Below are 12,960 nucleotides of genomic sequence, written 5' to 3'. Positions count from 1 at the left end.
AGCAGACTGGCCTTTGGCCCCCAGGGCCTTTGAGTTCACATAAAAAAGGCTGTGACTCCTCAATCTCTGGTGTGATTTTAGGGCTTATCAAGAAAACAACCTTTAGATAAATCCTGACGAAATGAAGACGTCCTGCACGTTTACAGCAATCTCCCATCAAAGGCTCCTCTTCCACATGTGCATTTTGGATTCATACATTTTCAAATCCATCTGAGTTCAGATTAATTTAGGAGATTAAAGGAGAAAGTTTTATCCTGCCCATCCCTAAACACGCCTTCTCTTCACTCAAACGCGCACGCAGACATCGCAGATCAAAGCAGGTCTCACTAGATATATCTAATACAGAAGACAGACCTTCGCTCCTCATGTTTTCTGCATTAACAACGTCTCTGTCTGTAATGAATGGAAACTGACAGGATTTTAATACAGAACTTGTTCATTTAATCACAATGTTTACAGTTTTTATGGCATGCATAACATCAACGTGCTGTGAGGGGCAGACAGCTATAAGGCAAGCAGAGGCATAGCACATAATAAATAATACATGTATCGTTCTTCTACACTGAGTATTTTATATAAGTCAGTGCCAAACAATAGTTAAGTATCTCTGCTTTGGTATGCCTCATGAATCTTGAAGTGTTTCATATTTTGTGACGTTAAAAATACAAACTTAGTCATGTAGTGTGAAGAGTTTATAAGACAGAAGAAAACAAAGCTGTACAGATTTGTCAAGTGGGAGTGAATAAAAAAAATGCCATAAATAGACATTTTGAAAAGGTTTGCATGAATAAAAATTCAAACCCTTTTCACTGCAGTTATAGATGCAAGTCTCTCCATTTTATCATCTTTGCACATTTAGAGAAAAACAATTCCCCTTAAAGAAAATTTTGGCAAAAGTCACCTGGAAATTGGATTTTTTTCATGTTACAGCGTGTGTCTTGATGATGGGCTTCAATTAAAGATGGAAAATCCGGAATGGGAAAGTGGTTTGGTACACAGGAGCGCAATCTCCATAAAGGATGATTTATGTCATTTTTCTTGTGTGGTCCATTTATTTAACTGGAGAGAATAGTTGAATAAATTTTTTTCCCACAACAGGTGCTAACATTAGCCTTCCTTGCTATCGCCACTCTCTATTCCACCAAAGGGTGCATCAGAATGAGCGCTATTTAATTTGTTCTCTCTAAAACTGATTAAACATGAATTAAACAACAGTTTCAAAAGGATTATACATTTAAAATACCAGGTTTTAACTCCTTTATTATCATTTTAATCTGCAAAGACACACAATGAGGCAACTGGAGAGTTTATTGCATTGAATGAATGAATATGAGCATCTTGGCGCTCAGATCCCGGTAGAAGAGGTAGAGATTTTGTGCTGGAGTCTGGATGCTGGTGTTGGAATGGAAGGTGAAGGAAGGGAGATGGGTGGATGGGGAGGAGGTGGGTTGCAGCTCGGTTGGAAGGCAAATGGAGACATGGATGTGGCAGCTTGGAAAGAAGGGTCTTGGATGCTTTTCGGCTCCTTTAGAGGCGCAGAGAGGAGAAGAAGACTGCCAGATCCAAATGACGCAGCAGTCAGGTGAGATTTGACATAGTCTTCCAGATTGAAAATAGACCCAGGCTTTATTTAGACTGTGAAGATTTGCCTCAGGGGCACAAATGGATTAAGACAAGTGTAAACTTTTATCAATAAACCTCTCTGCTGTAGTTCCCCCGTCCCCCAAGGTTTTCTCTTTATTTACCTTCATGTATTTTACCATCAACTCTAAATATTTCCCCAGATGCGAAGCATTCCCACCGCATGATGTTACCACTAACATGTTTCACTTTGGGGATATCATTTTCTGGGTTATGGTCGATGCTTCTTATCACACATCATTTTGCAAAGAAGCCAAAGAGTATTTTTACCCTCCAACCAGACGACCTTCTACCACATGTTTGCATGGCTGGCGGTACTGCGTAGAGAGCAGGATTAATCGTTGTCTGGCTGATAGATGATCTCACCTGATCCCAGCATCACCTTTAGATTGTTTGCCAATTTTAGGTAATTATTTTTACCAGCAGGATATTCTGGTGGAGGCTTCAGAATATGGGCAGAAAAACAGGACTTTAAAAAATAGGGGATCTATTTTCAGACACCATTTATGAAATTTGAAGAACTGAGTTTGGTCTTTCTAAAAGGCACTTTTATTATGTGAGGGGAGTGGCGGCCTGGTAATTAGGGTATAGAGTTTGGAATCCTGAGGTTCTGAGTTTGAGCCCAACTGCCGCTCTGGGTCTCTGAGCAAGACCCCATAATGCTCCCTGGGCACTGCACAATGGCAGCCCACTGCTCCCCTAGGTTGGTTGGTTTAAATGCAGAGGTAAATTTCTCCAATGTGAGCTTGATAAAATTCAATTATAATTATTAAGTTTATGCAGCTAAGACATTTCAGTATACCCCAAAAGCAATCATTTATATGTTTACACACATACCTTGTACATCTAGTGACAAAAATTGGGGTAAGAAGAAGCTAATCTTTGTGTTTAATGACGCATTTATTTACCAAGGATAATGAGTCTAGAAAAGGTACATCAAAGGTGTGGAAAACAGATACAGAGCAAGACATAAGTCACGTTAAGGGGGAAAGGGCATGTCTGAAACAATCATTTACCACACTGATGTAATACAAATGGCTGATGAGGACTTATGTGGCACCTGAGAAGTTGAATAGATGTTTTGAAATGCTGTAAAAATAAAGGTACATTATTTTACCGTATTTGGACCTGTCCCAAACTGCCATACTTTTGGTAGATGGTAAAGGCACCATTTTGGACATTATTGGCGTACGGATCCTATGAGATCCAAAGATTTGCCAACAGGGTTTTTACCCAAAGAATCTTGCTCCTTCATTAATAATCAACTTTTTACTTTTTACAGGCATAAGGAATCATTGTTCTAATATGGGGGGAAATGGTCTCACTATCAACTAGTGTGTTGGTAAAGCAAATATCCTCAGTTTTATTGGAACAATTAAGTAAAACAGGGTAAGTCTGAAAAAATGCTTGAAGGCCTCTGATGGGCTGTCTGAGACATAATGATGCTTAATTTTGTGAAATTAACAATCTGTCTTTATTTGCTTATTTATTTGATTGATTATTAACTTTTTAAATATACTAAATAAATATTTTGTTTTATTCATTTTAAGTCATTCTTTGTTTTTTTCTGTATTCGGCTTTTTTTTTTTTTTTATTATTTGTACTTTTTTTTTTTTGTTTATAACCTTTTTTATGTTTAAGGTTTAAAACTGCATTAAAAATATTCTCTACCAGATGATTCCATCTGGGCAGCGGAATTACCAGTAACGACCGGCTTGCTGGATTCTTTTTTGACCTGAATTTCTCTGTTTTTCTCTCCAAACTCTGTAAGTGCAGATCAGGTGTGAAAGTCCTAAAAAGCCCCCATCCAACTTATTGCAACTTTCTTACAGGGCTTTGCAGAGCCGAACAACAAGCTGATGACCGAGTTTATCCATTTAATTCATGTTGTAGAAATAAAAAATAAAAAAAACATTTTTTTCTTGGAACATAGAAACTCCTTCTGGATCCGTTAGTGGGAAAGCAGGTTGCCTGAATGTGTATCAGCTGCAAAGCTCAAAGGTGATAGACATCAGGTCCTTGGGGTATTAATGGCTTCACATCGCAGAGTCACACACTCTGAGAGCTGTAAATAATCCAGTTAGATCTACTGGGACTCTTTAATGCTGTTGTTCCCTTTATCATTCATCTTATTTTTGCTTTTTTTTTTTTCTTATCTAATTCATTCTTGACAAAACTGAATAAACAATGCGAAAAAAAATAAATTAAAAGGAGGAGATTGAAGAAGGTATATTATTGGACCAATAATAGCTTTAAATATTTAACTGATTAATAAAATCAGCTGCAGATTTACAAATAGCTATGTGACCACTTAAGTGAAACCCTTCAATTTTTTCTAAACATTAATATCAAGCAGAAAACAACCCAAACAGTTTAACCTGGTTCATTATATTTATTTTTTTCATTTTGTCCTTACAGGTTTTCTAAATACAGGAATTGATTTAGATTTTTGAATTTTACCAAACGGTTCCTGTAAAAATGTTCTTCAGTCTATACACAGAAACACATCGTACTATAAATAGCAAAAACAGACCTAAAAATAAATAAAGCACTCTTAAAATTGTTGTAGTTGCTCTTAATTTGAGAAAATGGAACCTACCAGCTCAAATTAAGGGAAAACTTGACTTTTTAAAAATATCTTTTGGACATTATTTGGTGAAGATGTTGTGGAGCTTTGTGCGTCAGTTTCAAAATACTGTAATCAACTAAATTGACCAATTTAATAACTATCATTGAAAGCATATAATGGATTCGATGGATCTCTTTATCCACTTCCATTTACAGTTGTTTATGCCCTTTTTTGCTAAATTTAAACTGTTTTATGTATTTCTTTATGTATCAAACGTTGAACAATCAAAGAATAGATATAATACAAGTTTATTTAATTTGTCTTTTACTTTAGTATGCACCCATTTTAGCTATTTTGTTTCTACATAAAATCATTTCCTGTAACTTTTAAAAATTGTCAATTTTTTTACAAACTCTATCATGTGCTAAATGCAGACATGATATAAGCTGTCACTTTTAGGAGTTTACTTTTTGTGTGCTTGAGCAACAAATCGTGGGTGTTGGAGTTTGAGTTGATAAAAGCGAAAGATCTCCTTTGGGATCCCAAAGAACGACTTACTAGTTTGTTTTTTCACATCATACACCTTTAATTTTCCATCAAGACCTCGAGGATCAGTGCTGCATAACTCACTGCCTCAGTCACGGCTCATTTAAACAAAAAAAGGGGTGTTCTAGTTTTAAAATTCATGATGAAAAATTTCAATTTTCCCCTTGTCCAGAATAGATGACCCCTTTTTCCTGCCAAAGACACAAACGTGGAAGCAATCATTGAACTGAACACAAGTAGAAACATCCACAAATCCCCTCTGAGGGGGGCTTCCATTCACAACTGGTAACTGAGCCACATGTTTTCTTCATGTGTTCAAAGAGGGGCAAAAGTTGAGGACAATAAATTCTGAGAGAGATGATGATGAAATGATGCTGTAACCCTCACTAACATGCCATACATGCACTTGGCATGCAAGCGTAGACTTTTCTAACTTTTCAGCCTGTGCATAATATTCAATTAGCCTGGGCATCAGTTATGGCATCTTTAAATATCTTAAATGCTTATGAGGAGCAGTTTGATCCGATGTTTATGCTGTCTAGACTTGTTCTTTGATTTTAGTTTAAAAGTTTCTGCGACTTGAAAAAGCTGTTATTTATTTGGTAAGCCTCATTGATGATCTATGAATGCATCTTCATGAATATAAGAAAAAGAAATAGTTCTTGGCACCTTGCCTGTCTCTCATGACGCACAAATAGGAAGCCCTCAGTGGGCCAATTAATACTGACACAGAGAGCAGTCAGCGATTTCCTGTGAGACCTGCCAACTTCACCAGCTACTACTATCTCAATCTGGTTTCCATTACGACCACATTTATCTGGATTGCATCAGGCTGCCTTTTTACAGATCTATTCGGTTGCTTCTTATACAGCTGATACAACATGCTGGGCTGAACAGTTTTTTCTGATGAAAAAAGTTTTTTTTTAAATCACTGAGATGAAAAAGTACATGTATACATATGGGAAAGCATGTTGTCGCCTCACAGATGTGTTTTCTTTTTGTTTTTTGTCACACCTTACTGTTTCAGGTATTCAGACACATTTTGATGTTAGACAAAGGTAACCTGAGTAAAAACATAAAAAGCATTTTTTTATCTGACCATTTCATTCAGTAACTGGAAACCAGCCTTTCTTTTTGTAAGGAAAAAGTAATCACATTCCAACTGATCAGGCAAACAAGTGATTTTGATAACTGGCAACAGGTTGGTGAAGGATTTTGACCTATTTCCTTTTCTTACTTGTTTTATTTCATCCAGATCTAAAGGTTTTACAGTTTGTTTAAGTTCACTGCACCAGCATCACAACTGGATTTAAGTCCAGCTACTCCAAAAACTGTCAATTTAGAGAAATCTAGAGAAATTTTCTGTTGTAGTTTGGAATTATTTCTGATGCATAACTCAGGTGCAAATTTGTTTAAGTCATAAACTGCTGGTCAGGTGAGGTTAAGTCCTAAAACAATGATTTGATTGATGATTTAATTTTTTTTTGTTACTACCTGTGGTATTTGCTTTGCTAAATAAACATTTATGCCATTTTTATCAAGTCCCTTGTTCTATCAAAATTACTGTCTTCAACCATATATATATATATATATATATATATATATATATATGGTTATCTTAGTTTAATATTAATCAGTTTTACTTTATATTTGTATTTGCCAGTTTACCGAACATTTCATCTAAAGGCTTTTCACAAATTCAATTCATTAAATCAATTAAAAATTGTTCTGCAAGTGTGACAAAAAATTAAAAAGAGAAGAAATCTATAAATGGGCAAACAATTATTCAAAACAAAGTACATTCAGACCTTTCAAACAACTCCGCTATCAAGATAATGTTATCGACAGATCGAGTTAGAAGCTTCCCAGCAGAAAAATTGTTTACAGGCCTATCAATCTGTCACGTTAACTGAACTGTAAATAAAGCTATTGATTCTGGCAAACAGATAATGTCGCATAATTACAACTCAGCAAATGAGATAGGGGAATGGTTGGACAGAGACGACTTGTGTTACAGAGGTGATCTGAGCGAAGAACAGAAGGTAGGGTGGGGAGAGAGAGAGATGCAAATCCCATGGCAACAGCAACCAGAAAACAAGTCTAAAATAGGGGCAGTGTCCGCTATTGCTATAGCAACAGAAGAACAGCTTACATTCAGCTTTGGGATTTGCTGAAAGGAGAAAAACAAAGCTTTAATTCTAACATAGCTATTATAAATAGACCTTGTCAATGTTTTAGTGGGCTGTATATCACCCAAATAGCTAGAAAATAATGGTTATTCAGGCTTTATTTGGATAACAATTTATAATCTTGATAATTAATCTCTTATTCATTGATTATCTGTCATTTAGTGCAACAAATTGCTTATGAAGTAATGACCTAGCTACTGTTGAATTAATTTCAACATATATTAAAATTAAAATTATTTTAATCAGTATTATGTCATAACAGTCATATAGTTACATCAATTTTAAAACGATGTAATTAAAAAAATCTTACTAGGTATTACATTAATAAAAACATTGCTTTCACTAAAAATAAATAGAATTCAAAGTTTAAATGTGAAACTTAAAGTCAAGCTTCCTGTTAGTTTGGAAAAGTGCAGTACCTGTCACCGCGCCCGGTTTGTTTACATGAAACATGTGCACTGGATGAAGTGGAGGGAGGGGGCATAACAACACAGGCATGCTTCCCCTGCCTACCACTATCCAATCATATTTCTGAGCGACCAGATTCCAGCCAATAAGAAAGCGGCAGTAGAAGGTCGGGGAGCCAATCGCAGTGAGCGCGGACCACTGATGCAACGGACCTGCAACAGCTTCCTACAGAACAACAATACTGTGAGAACGGAGTCAAAGAGTTGTCCGTGATAAATCTCTAAACTTTAAATAAACAAGATGAGCTGAGAAGCTAACGGTGCTAACTTGTCAACAATAGTAAAAAAAAAAAAAAAAAAACCCACAAAAAATAAGTACATTAACTTAATTTGTGGAACTACTTTCTGTTTCCCCAAAAAGTTTCTGTTTTTATTGCTAAAAACATCCAATGAAAGTAAAGTACAATTATATAAACACCTCTAGAGTTGCTTCATTAAGAGGTTGGAATCATAACTTTTCCAACAAGTCATCAGTTAGAGCTGGCAGTGGCAGTGAGCGTGTGGGCCGTCCTTTGGTGCTCCTCCGCTGAGGGTGGGAGTGGGTGGAGTGATCCGCGCCGAACAACAACAACACGTTCTACCCCCGGTGACGTAATCGGTTGCTAGGTGTGAATGAACTGATGCTTTGTCTCGGTGAAACGGCTCTTCAGTTTACAGCTCGACCACAACAAAGAGGCATCTGGTGCTCTGTGCGTTTATTTTTTTGCGACGTCCTGGGTTATTCGGAGCCAAACATGGCTCTTTAAGTTCTCACTGACCTCCTTGGACACGAATAGAAGTCGTGCCTTGCTTTAGCAACGCACCCAAAGTGCTCTACAGTTTTTCCGCAAGAATGGAGTAAGTCAAACTTCTCTACTTCTTTCCATTTCTGTCATTTAAACTGAACATCGCATTTCATTTATTCTTTCTTGAACGATTTCTGTTCAATCTTCAACTTATTAGCCGTTGTTTATTTACTTTAAATAGTTCGCTAAACGATGTTTATTAGGAAATGCGTATTTCATTATAGTTATATCATAAGAATACATTTATTATCGGTTATTTTAGTTGTCATTCCCGTATTTTTAAAACTTTAATTGCTCCTTTTGTGTGTATAAGGTATATTAAAATTTAAAATTAAATAACGGTTCACCAGTCTGTAGACTGTCATATTTGTAATGTGAACCGTTTAAGCAGAGGATTTGTTTAAAAGGAAGCTGCATGGGAAGCAGCTGATCTGCATTAATCTTATTTAACCACCAGGGTGCCTCTCACTTGAGACACATGGTTACCTTGGAGATTCTGCATCAACAGTTTTGGCCCATGGCAGCAGCGCTGAGAGGTCCCACGTGTTTTTAGAATGTGAAGTGTTTCCAGGGTGATTAAAGTCCAAAGGAGACAGTTGCCTCTAGTATCACTTTTTGGCTCCAAATATAATAGTTTGTCTCTTGAAAAGTGTGTTTTATGCTTCTTTATTTAAGGACGTTTGCATGTAACTTATTTAATTTGTAGGATTTTTTTTTATTTTTTTTTTTTACTGTTTTATGTCACAAGATCCAGTTGTGTAGATGTCCATTTGATTGCACAATCCGGATGTTTTCTGTTTACTGATAACTCTGCTTTGCCCCGCAGGTTTCATTATGCTCACCCTGCCCTGCTCTCTGTGGCCCATCAGTCAGACCCCGCTCGCTCCCAGCGTATAGTCGGACTCGGACTAAATCAAGGCGTCAGCAGACAAAATGATGGCAACATCAGCTCATGTTTGGAGGACTCTTCGTGTCTGCCCGGCAGACCCCCTCGCTCTCTCTCCCCCACAGGCTAGCCACAGCCAATCACAGGGGTGCAGGGGGGAGGTGTCAGAGGAGAGCCCGCGTTTAATTGGTGAGTCGCAGAGAGTGCGTTTTTTTTTTTTTTTTTTTGATATTTTTCCTCATTTCAGGTGGGCTCGGCACTGCAGCACATTCGTCCTTCTTGAACAGTAAGTAAAAAACTAGCTAGGGTTGTTTTATCGACATTTGAGGCGACTTAAAGAGACGCGCTCTGCATTTGCGAACAACGATTAAATGATCCTTGGACTGCTAAGTGATATTGTCTTACTTTTTTTTATTTTTTTACTGTTAACATTTTGTACGTCAAACCAACATTTTTCCTCCTCCTCTTTAGGTGATGGTCTCACTGACTGGATGACGGAAGAAGTGGACTTCTCCTCGTACCTCCCAAATCCTCCTTCCCCTCCCTCCTCCACCAATGCCTCCCTTCCCCCTTCACCCCTTCAGAATGATATCCAGGTGCCCTCTGACTTGGAGGTCATGACCTCTTTGCTGCAGGAGGAACTAGCCCAGCTTGAAGACTACTTCCTGTCTGAGCCACTGCCGGAAAAAGGGCAGCGGCTGGGGAAATGCGACAGGGGTCCACTGCCGGCTGGTCCTCAGCCATTCAGTCAACTGCCATATGCCTCGTATTCTGCGTCCACCCAATCGGAGTCCAACCCGCTTCTTGTTACCCTGGCAACCGGGGAGCTGGATCTGCTGAGCATCTGTGGCGGGTCCATAGGGCGATCCAAAATTCCCAGACATGCCCCATACAGCTGCAGCCGCCCCAGTGGGTGTGGTAGGAAAAGAATCCTGGAGGGCGTGAGGTTTGGCGACGGCTACGAAAACAGTTTGTTGGGTTCCAAAGGAGGCAACTCGGGTTCCTCTGCTGCGACACTAACGAGTAATTACAGCTGCGTCGAGGAGGAGCAACTGGTAGGGAAAAACTACTGCTTGGGTAACACAATCGAGGTCAGAAGATGTGGCGGCTTATCCAAAGACGAGAAAAATTGCTGTTTCACCCAAGATGCAATAAGTGGCGTCAAGGTTGCTGGTGGTGGGTTTGGATTCGGCGGGACTCTGGATGCCCCTCAGAAGAAAGAGGACATGTTAATGTACAGCATGAGGGAGGTCAGCGGCGAGGCGCTGAGCGGCGTCAAGACCAGCGTGGAGGTGACAAAGGCCACCGTCTCGTGGAAAAGCGACGTCGGCGAAAGCTGCTACATCCCAGCGACGGCTCAATCGGAGGCCTACAGCAGCTTTTTGGGAAACATCAATGAACAGGTGAAAACAGAGAGTCTGCAGATGCTGCAGCCTGATTTACACAGTAATTACCTGGAGGATCAGGCCCCAGAATGCTTTCTGATGGCGAGGGAGAGTCTGAACATGGAAACCTCAGGGCACAGGCAGGCGTGCAGGCTGAGGGAAGACCACTGCGCTGTGAAATACGAAGTAGACATCATTCCACACGAAGGCGGGGAGCGGAAGCAGAAGAAAAGAGATCAGAACAAAACCGCCGCTCATAGGTAAATCCTCATTTCGACATAATTTAAAAAAAGAATCAAGGGTTTTCACAAGAGCTAAAAAAAGATAATAGAAATCAACATCTTTTGCTTGACATAGGTATCGCCAGCGGAAAAGGGCGGAGCTTGATTCTTTGGAGGAGCAGCTGCACTGCCTGGAGGGGAGGAACCGCGAGTTGCGAGACAAGGCAGAGTCCGTGGAAAGGGAAATCCAATACGTCAAAGACCTGCTGATCGAAGTTTACAAGGCGCGCAGCCAGAGGCTGAAGCAGGACGCCACAGCGTAACGCCGCATCACTTTTGTGTTTTCATCTTCTCGTGAAATTAATGTTTATTTTTTGTTGATCTGCCAATGGGGGGGCGGTCCTGCATGCTTTGATAATACAAATAGTTTTTTTCTTCCTGAATTTTAAATCAATAATTCATCACTTTTTGGCACTGAAATCACCCGAGCCTTCCTTCACTGTGGCGCTGCCATGCTTTACCTGACAATCATCTCTAACAGATCTTCCTCTGAATCTGCTGAATGAATTCGGGTTCTTTTGGGGGAATGTAACGTCATTTCAAACAGCAGGTTATGTATTTATCAACAGCCTTACATCGAAATTGATGTCAGCAATAGAAGCTAAGGATTCTCCTTTTGTCCTATTTTTTTGGATTAGATGTTGTGTTATTGTGGAATGTTTCAGCTCTGAAAAAAAATTCTTTCTGACATTCTTTTCACACAAACATTCCTGTAATTTTTAATTGTTGCTTAATTTATCTATTAATTTATATAATCTTTAATATGAGATGAAACCACTGCAATATTTTTAGCAACTGTTAAAAAAAAATTTCATTTTAATTTGTGAAAACACGCATATCACTGCTTAACACTGCTTTAAAGTAAACTGACATGTTATTTATTGTGCTATGGCTGTAGATTTGAAATTGCAATAATTAAATCGACTTGTTTTAGAGCTCAGGTTAAACTTTCTGTTCTCCTGATCTTTAAACATCAGTAGATAATCATTGCAGGAGGTAATAGACTTGAAGCTTTCCAGTTAACTTTTTCTTTCTTCTGCAGGATTTCATGTTTTCCTTTTGGATTAAAAAAACAATGTTTTATATTTGGGTGCAAACATTAAAATTTGTGGTGTTTTTGCAGTTTTTATTCTGCATGTTTTAGCATTATTATATTATCTAAATTAGAATATGTAGGGATTCAGAAATGAGGATTGTCTCCTAAAGGCAATAAGTTTTATAAGCCTCCAGCTGAGCTGCACTAATTTGTATTTTTTATATGTTCAGGGAGAGGGGCTGTGTGGATTTTCCTTTTAATAACAAAAATAGGAAGAAATGTAAGATTATGTTTAGTTGTGTTTGCTTTATTATTTATTTGCTTAATAACTTAGAGAAACCTTTTGCACATTCCTTTTTTTCTTTCTTTGCACATTACTATTTTTGCATTTGTCATTTATTTCCGTTTTTGTTTTGTTCTGGCTTGAGGTTCATGATGTTAAACTTCAGCGGTGTACTATCAGAAGTTAATTAAACCAAAAATACGGGCTGACAACTCATTGTATCTCTATGTAATTTTATGGTAATTTATCCACGTATGTATGTTTCTTTCTGTGTGGTGTAACTGTTTTCATTAAAAAAGTTAATTAGAAATAAAACCTCATTGAGTTTATTATCCCTTTTTTATTATTATTTTTTCCCAAAATAAAATGGACTCAGGTGTTTTTTTTTAACCTAAATTAAAACAGACAAACTGATCTGAAATAGTTTTTCTCTCTCATTCTCATTGAGAACTTTTTTTTTATGTTGATTCAAAACGTTCCGAAGAGACACCAGAGATGACGGGATGAAACAGAAAATAAGAAAAAAGAATAAAAATATTTAGATTGTATTATTTAGTTTTCTGTTCAATCAAATGAGGTGTAAATAAAATGGATCAAACTATTTGTTCGTCGATCATCTAAAACGCGGCTGCCGCGGAGGTTCTCTGCAGGTTATTAGGCCATTAAAAAAAAAGTTTTTAGACTAGAGCTAAAAAAAATATTTTAAAACACAAAATAACTAAAAACAAATAAAATTCCGTTCAGATAAAAAATAAAGTAGTGATTAAAAATCCCAGAGGGCCTGCAGACAGATGGGAAACAGCTGGAAGTCGCTCCGCTGCAGCAAACATCCGCGATGTGTTCAAAGTTGGAGAAAGAGTTAGTTTTTACGGCGACTTTTTCTTTTGCCATA

At 38.0% G+C, this 12,960-nt stretch overlaps 1 protein-coding gene across 1 annotated transcript; it reads left to right on the top strand.

The window, feature by feature from the left end:
* Window positions 1–8,026: 8,026 nt before the first annotated feature.
* On the top strand, window positions 8,027–11,042 carry LOC107089836. Its single transcript, XM_015382841.1, has 4 exons — window positions 8,027–8,249; window positions 9,024–9,272; window positions 9,555–10,728; window positions 10,826–11,042. The coding sequence occupies exons 2-4, from the start codon at window positions 9,131–9,133 to the stop codon at window positions 11,010–11,012; spliced, it is 1,503 nt and encodes a 500-aa protein (XP_015238327.1). The 5' UTR covers window positions 8,027–8,249; window positions 9,024–9,130; the 3' UTR covers window positions 11,013–11,042.
* Window positions 11,043–12,960: the final 1,918 nt, after the last annotated feature.

This window comes from Cyprinodon variegatus, unplaced genomic scaffold, assembly GCF_000732505.1.
Source record: "Cyprinodon variegatus isolate N-32 unplaced genomic scaffold, C_variegatus-1.0 Scaffold268, whole genome shotgun sequence".
In the NCBI taxonomy this organism is placed as follows: Eukaryota; Metazoa; Chordata; class Actinopteri; order Cyprinodontiformes; family Cyprinodontidae; genus Cyprinodon; species Cyprinodon variegatus.
The sequence above is the reverse complement of the archived record's forward strand: the minus strand, read 5'-3'. Positions and strand labels throughout refer to the sequence as shown.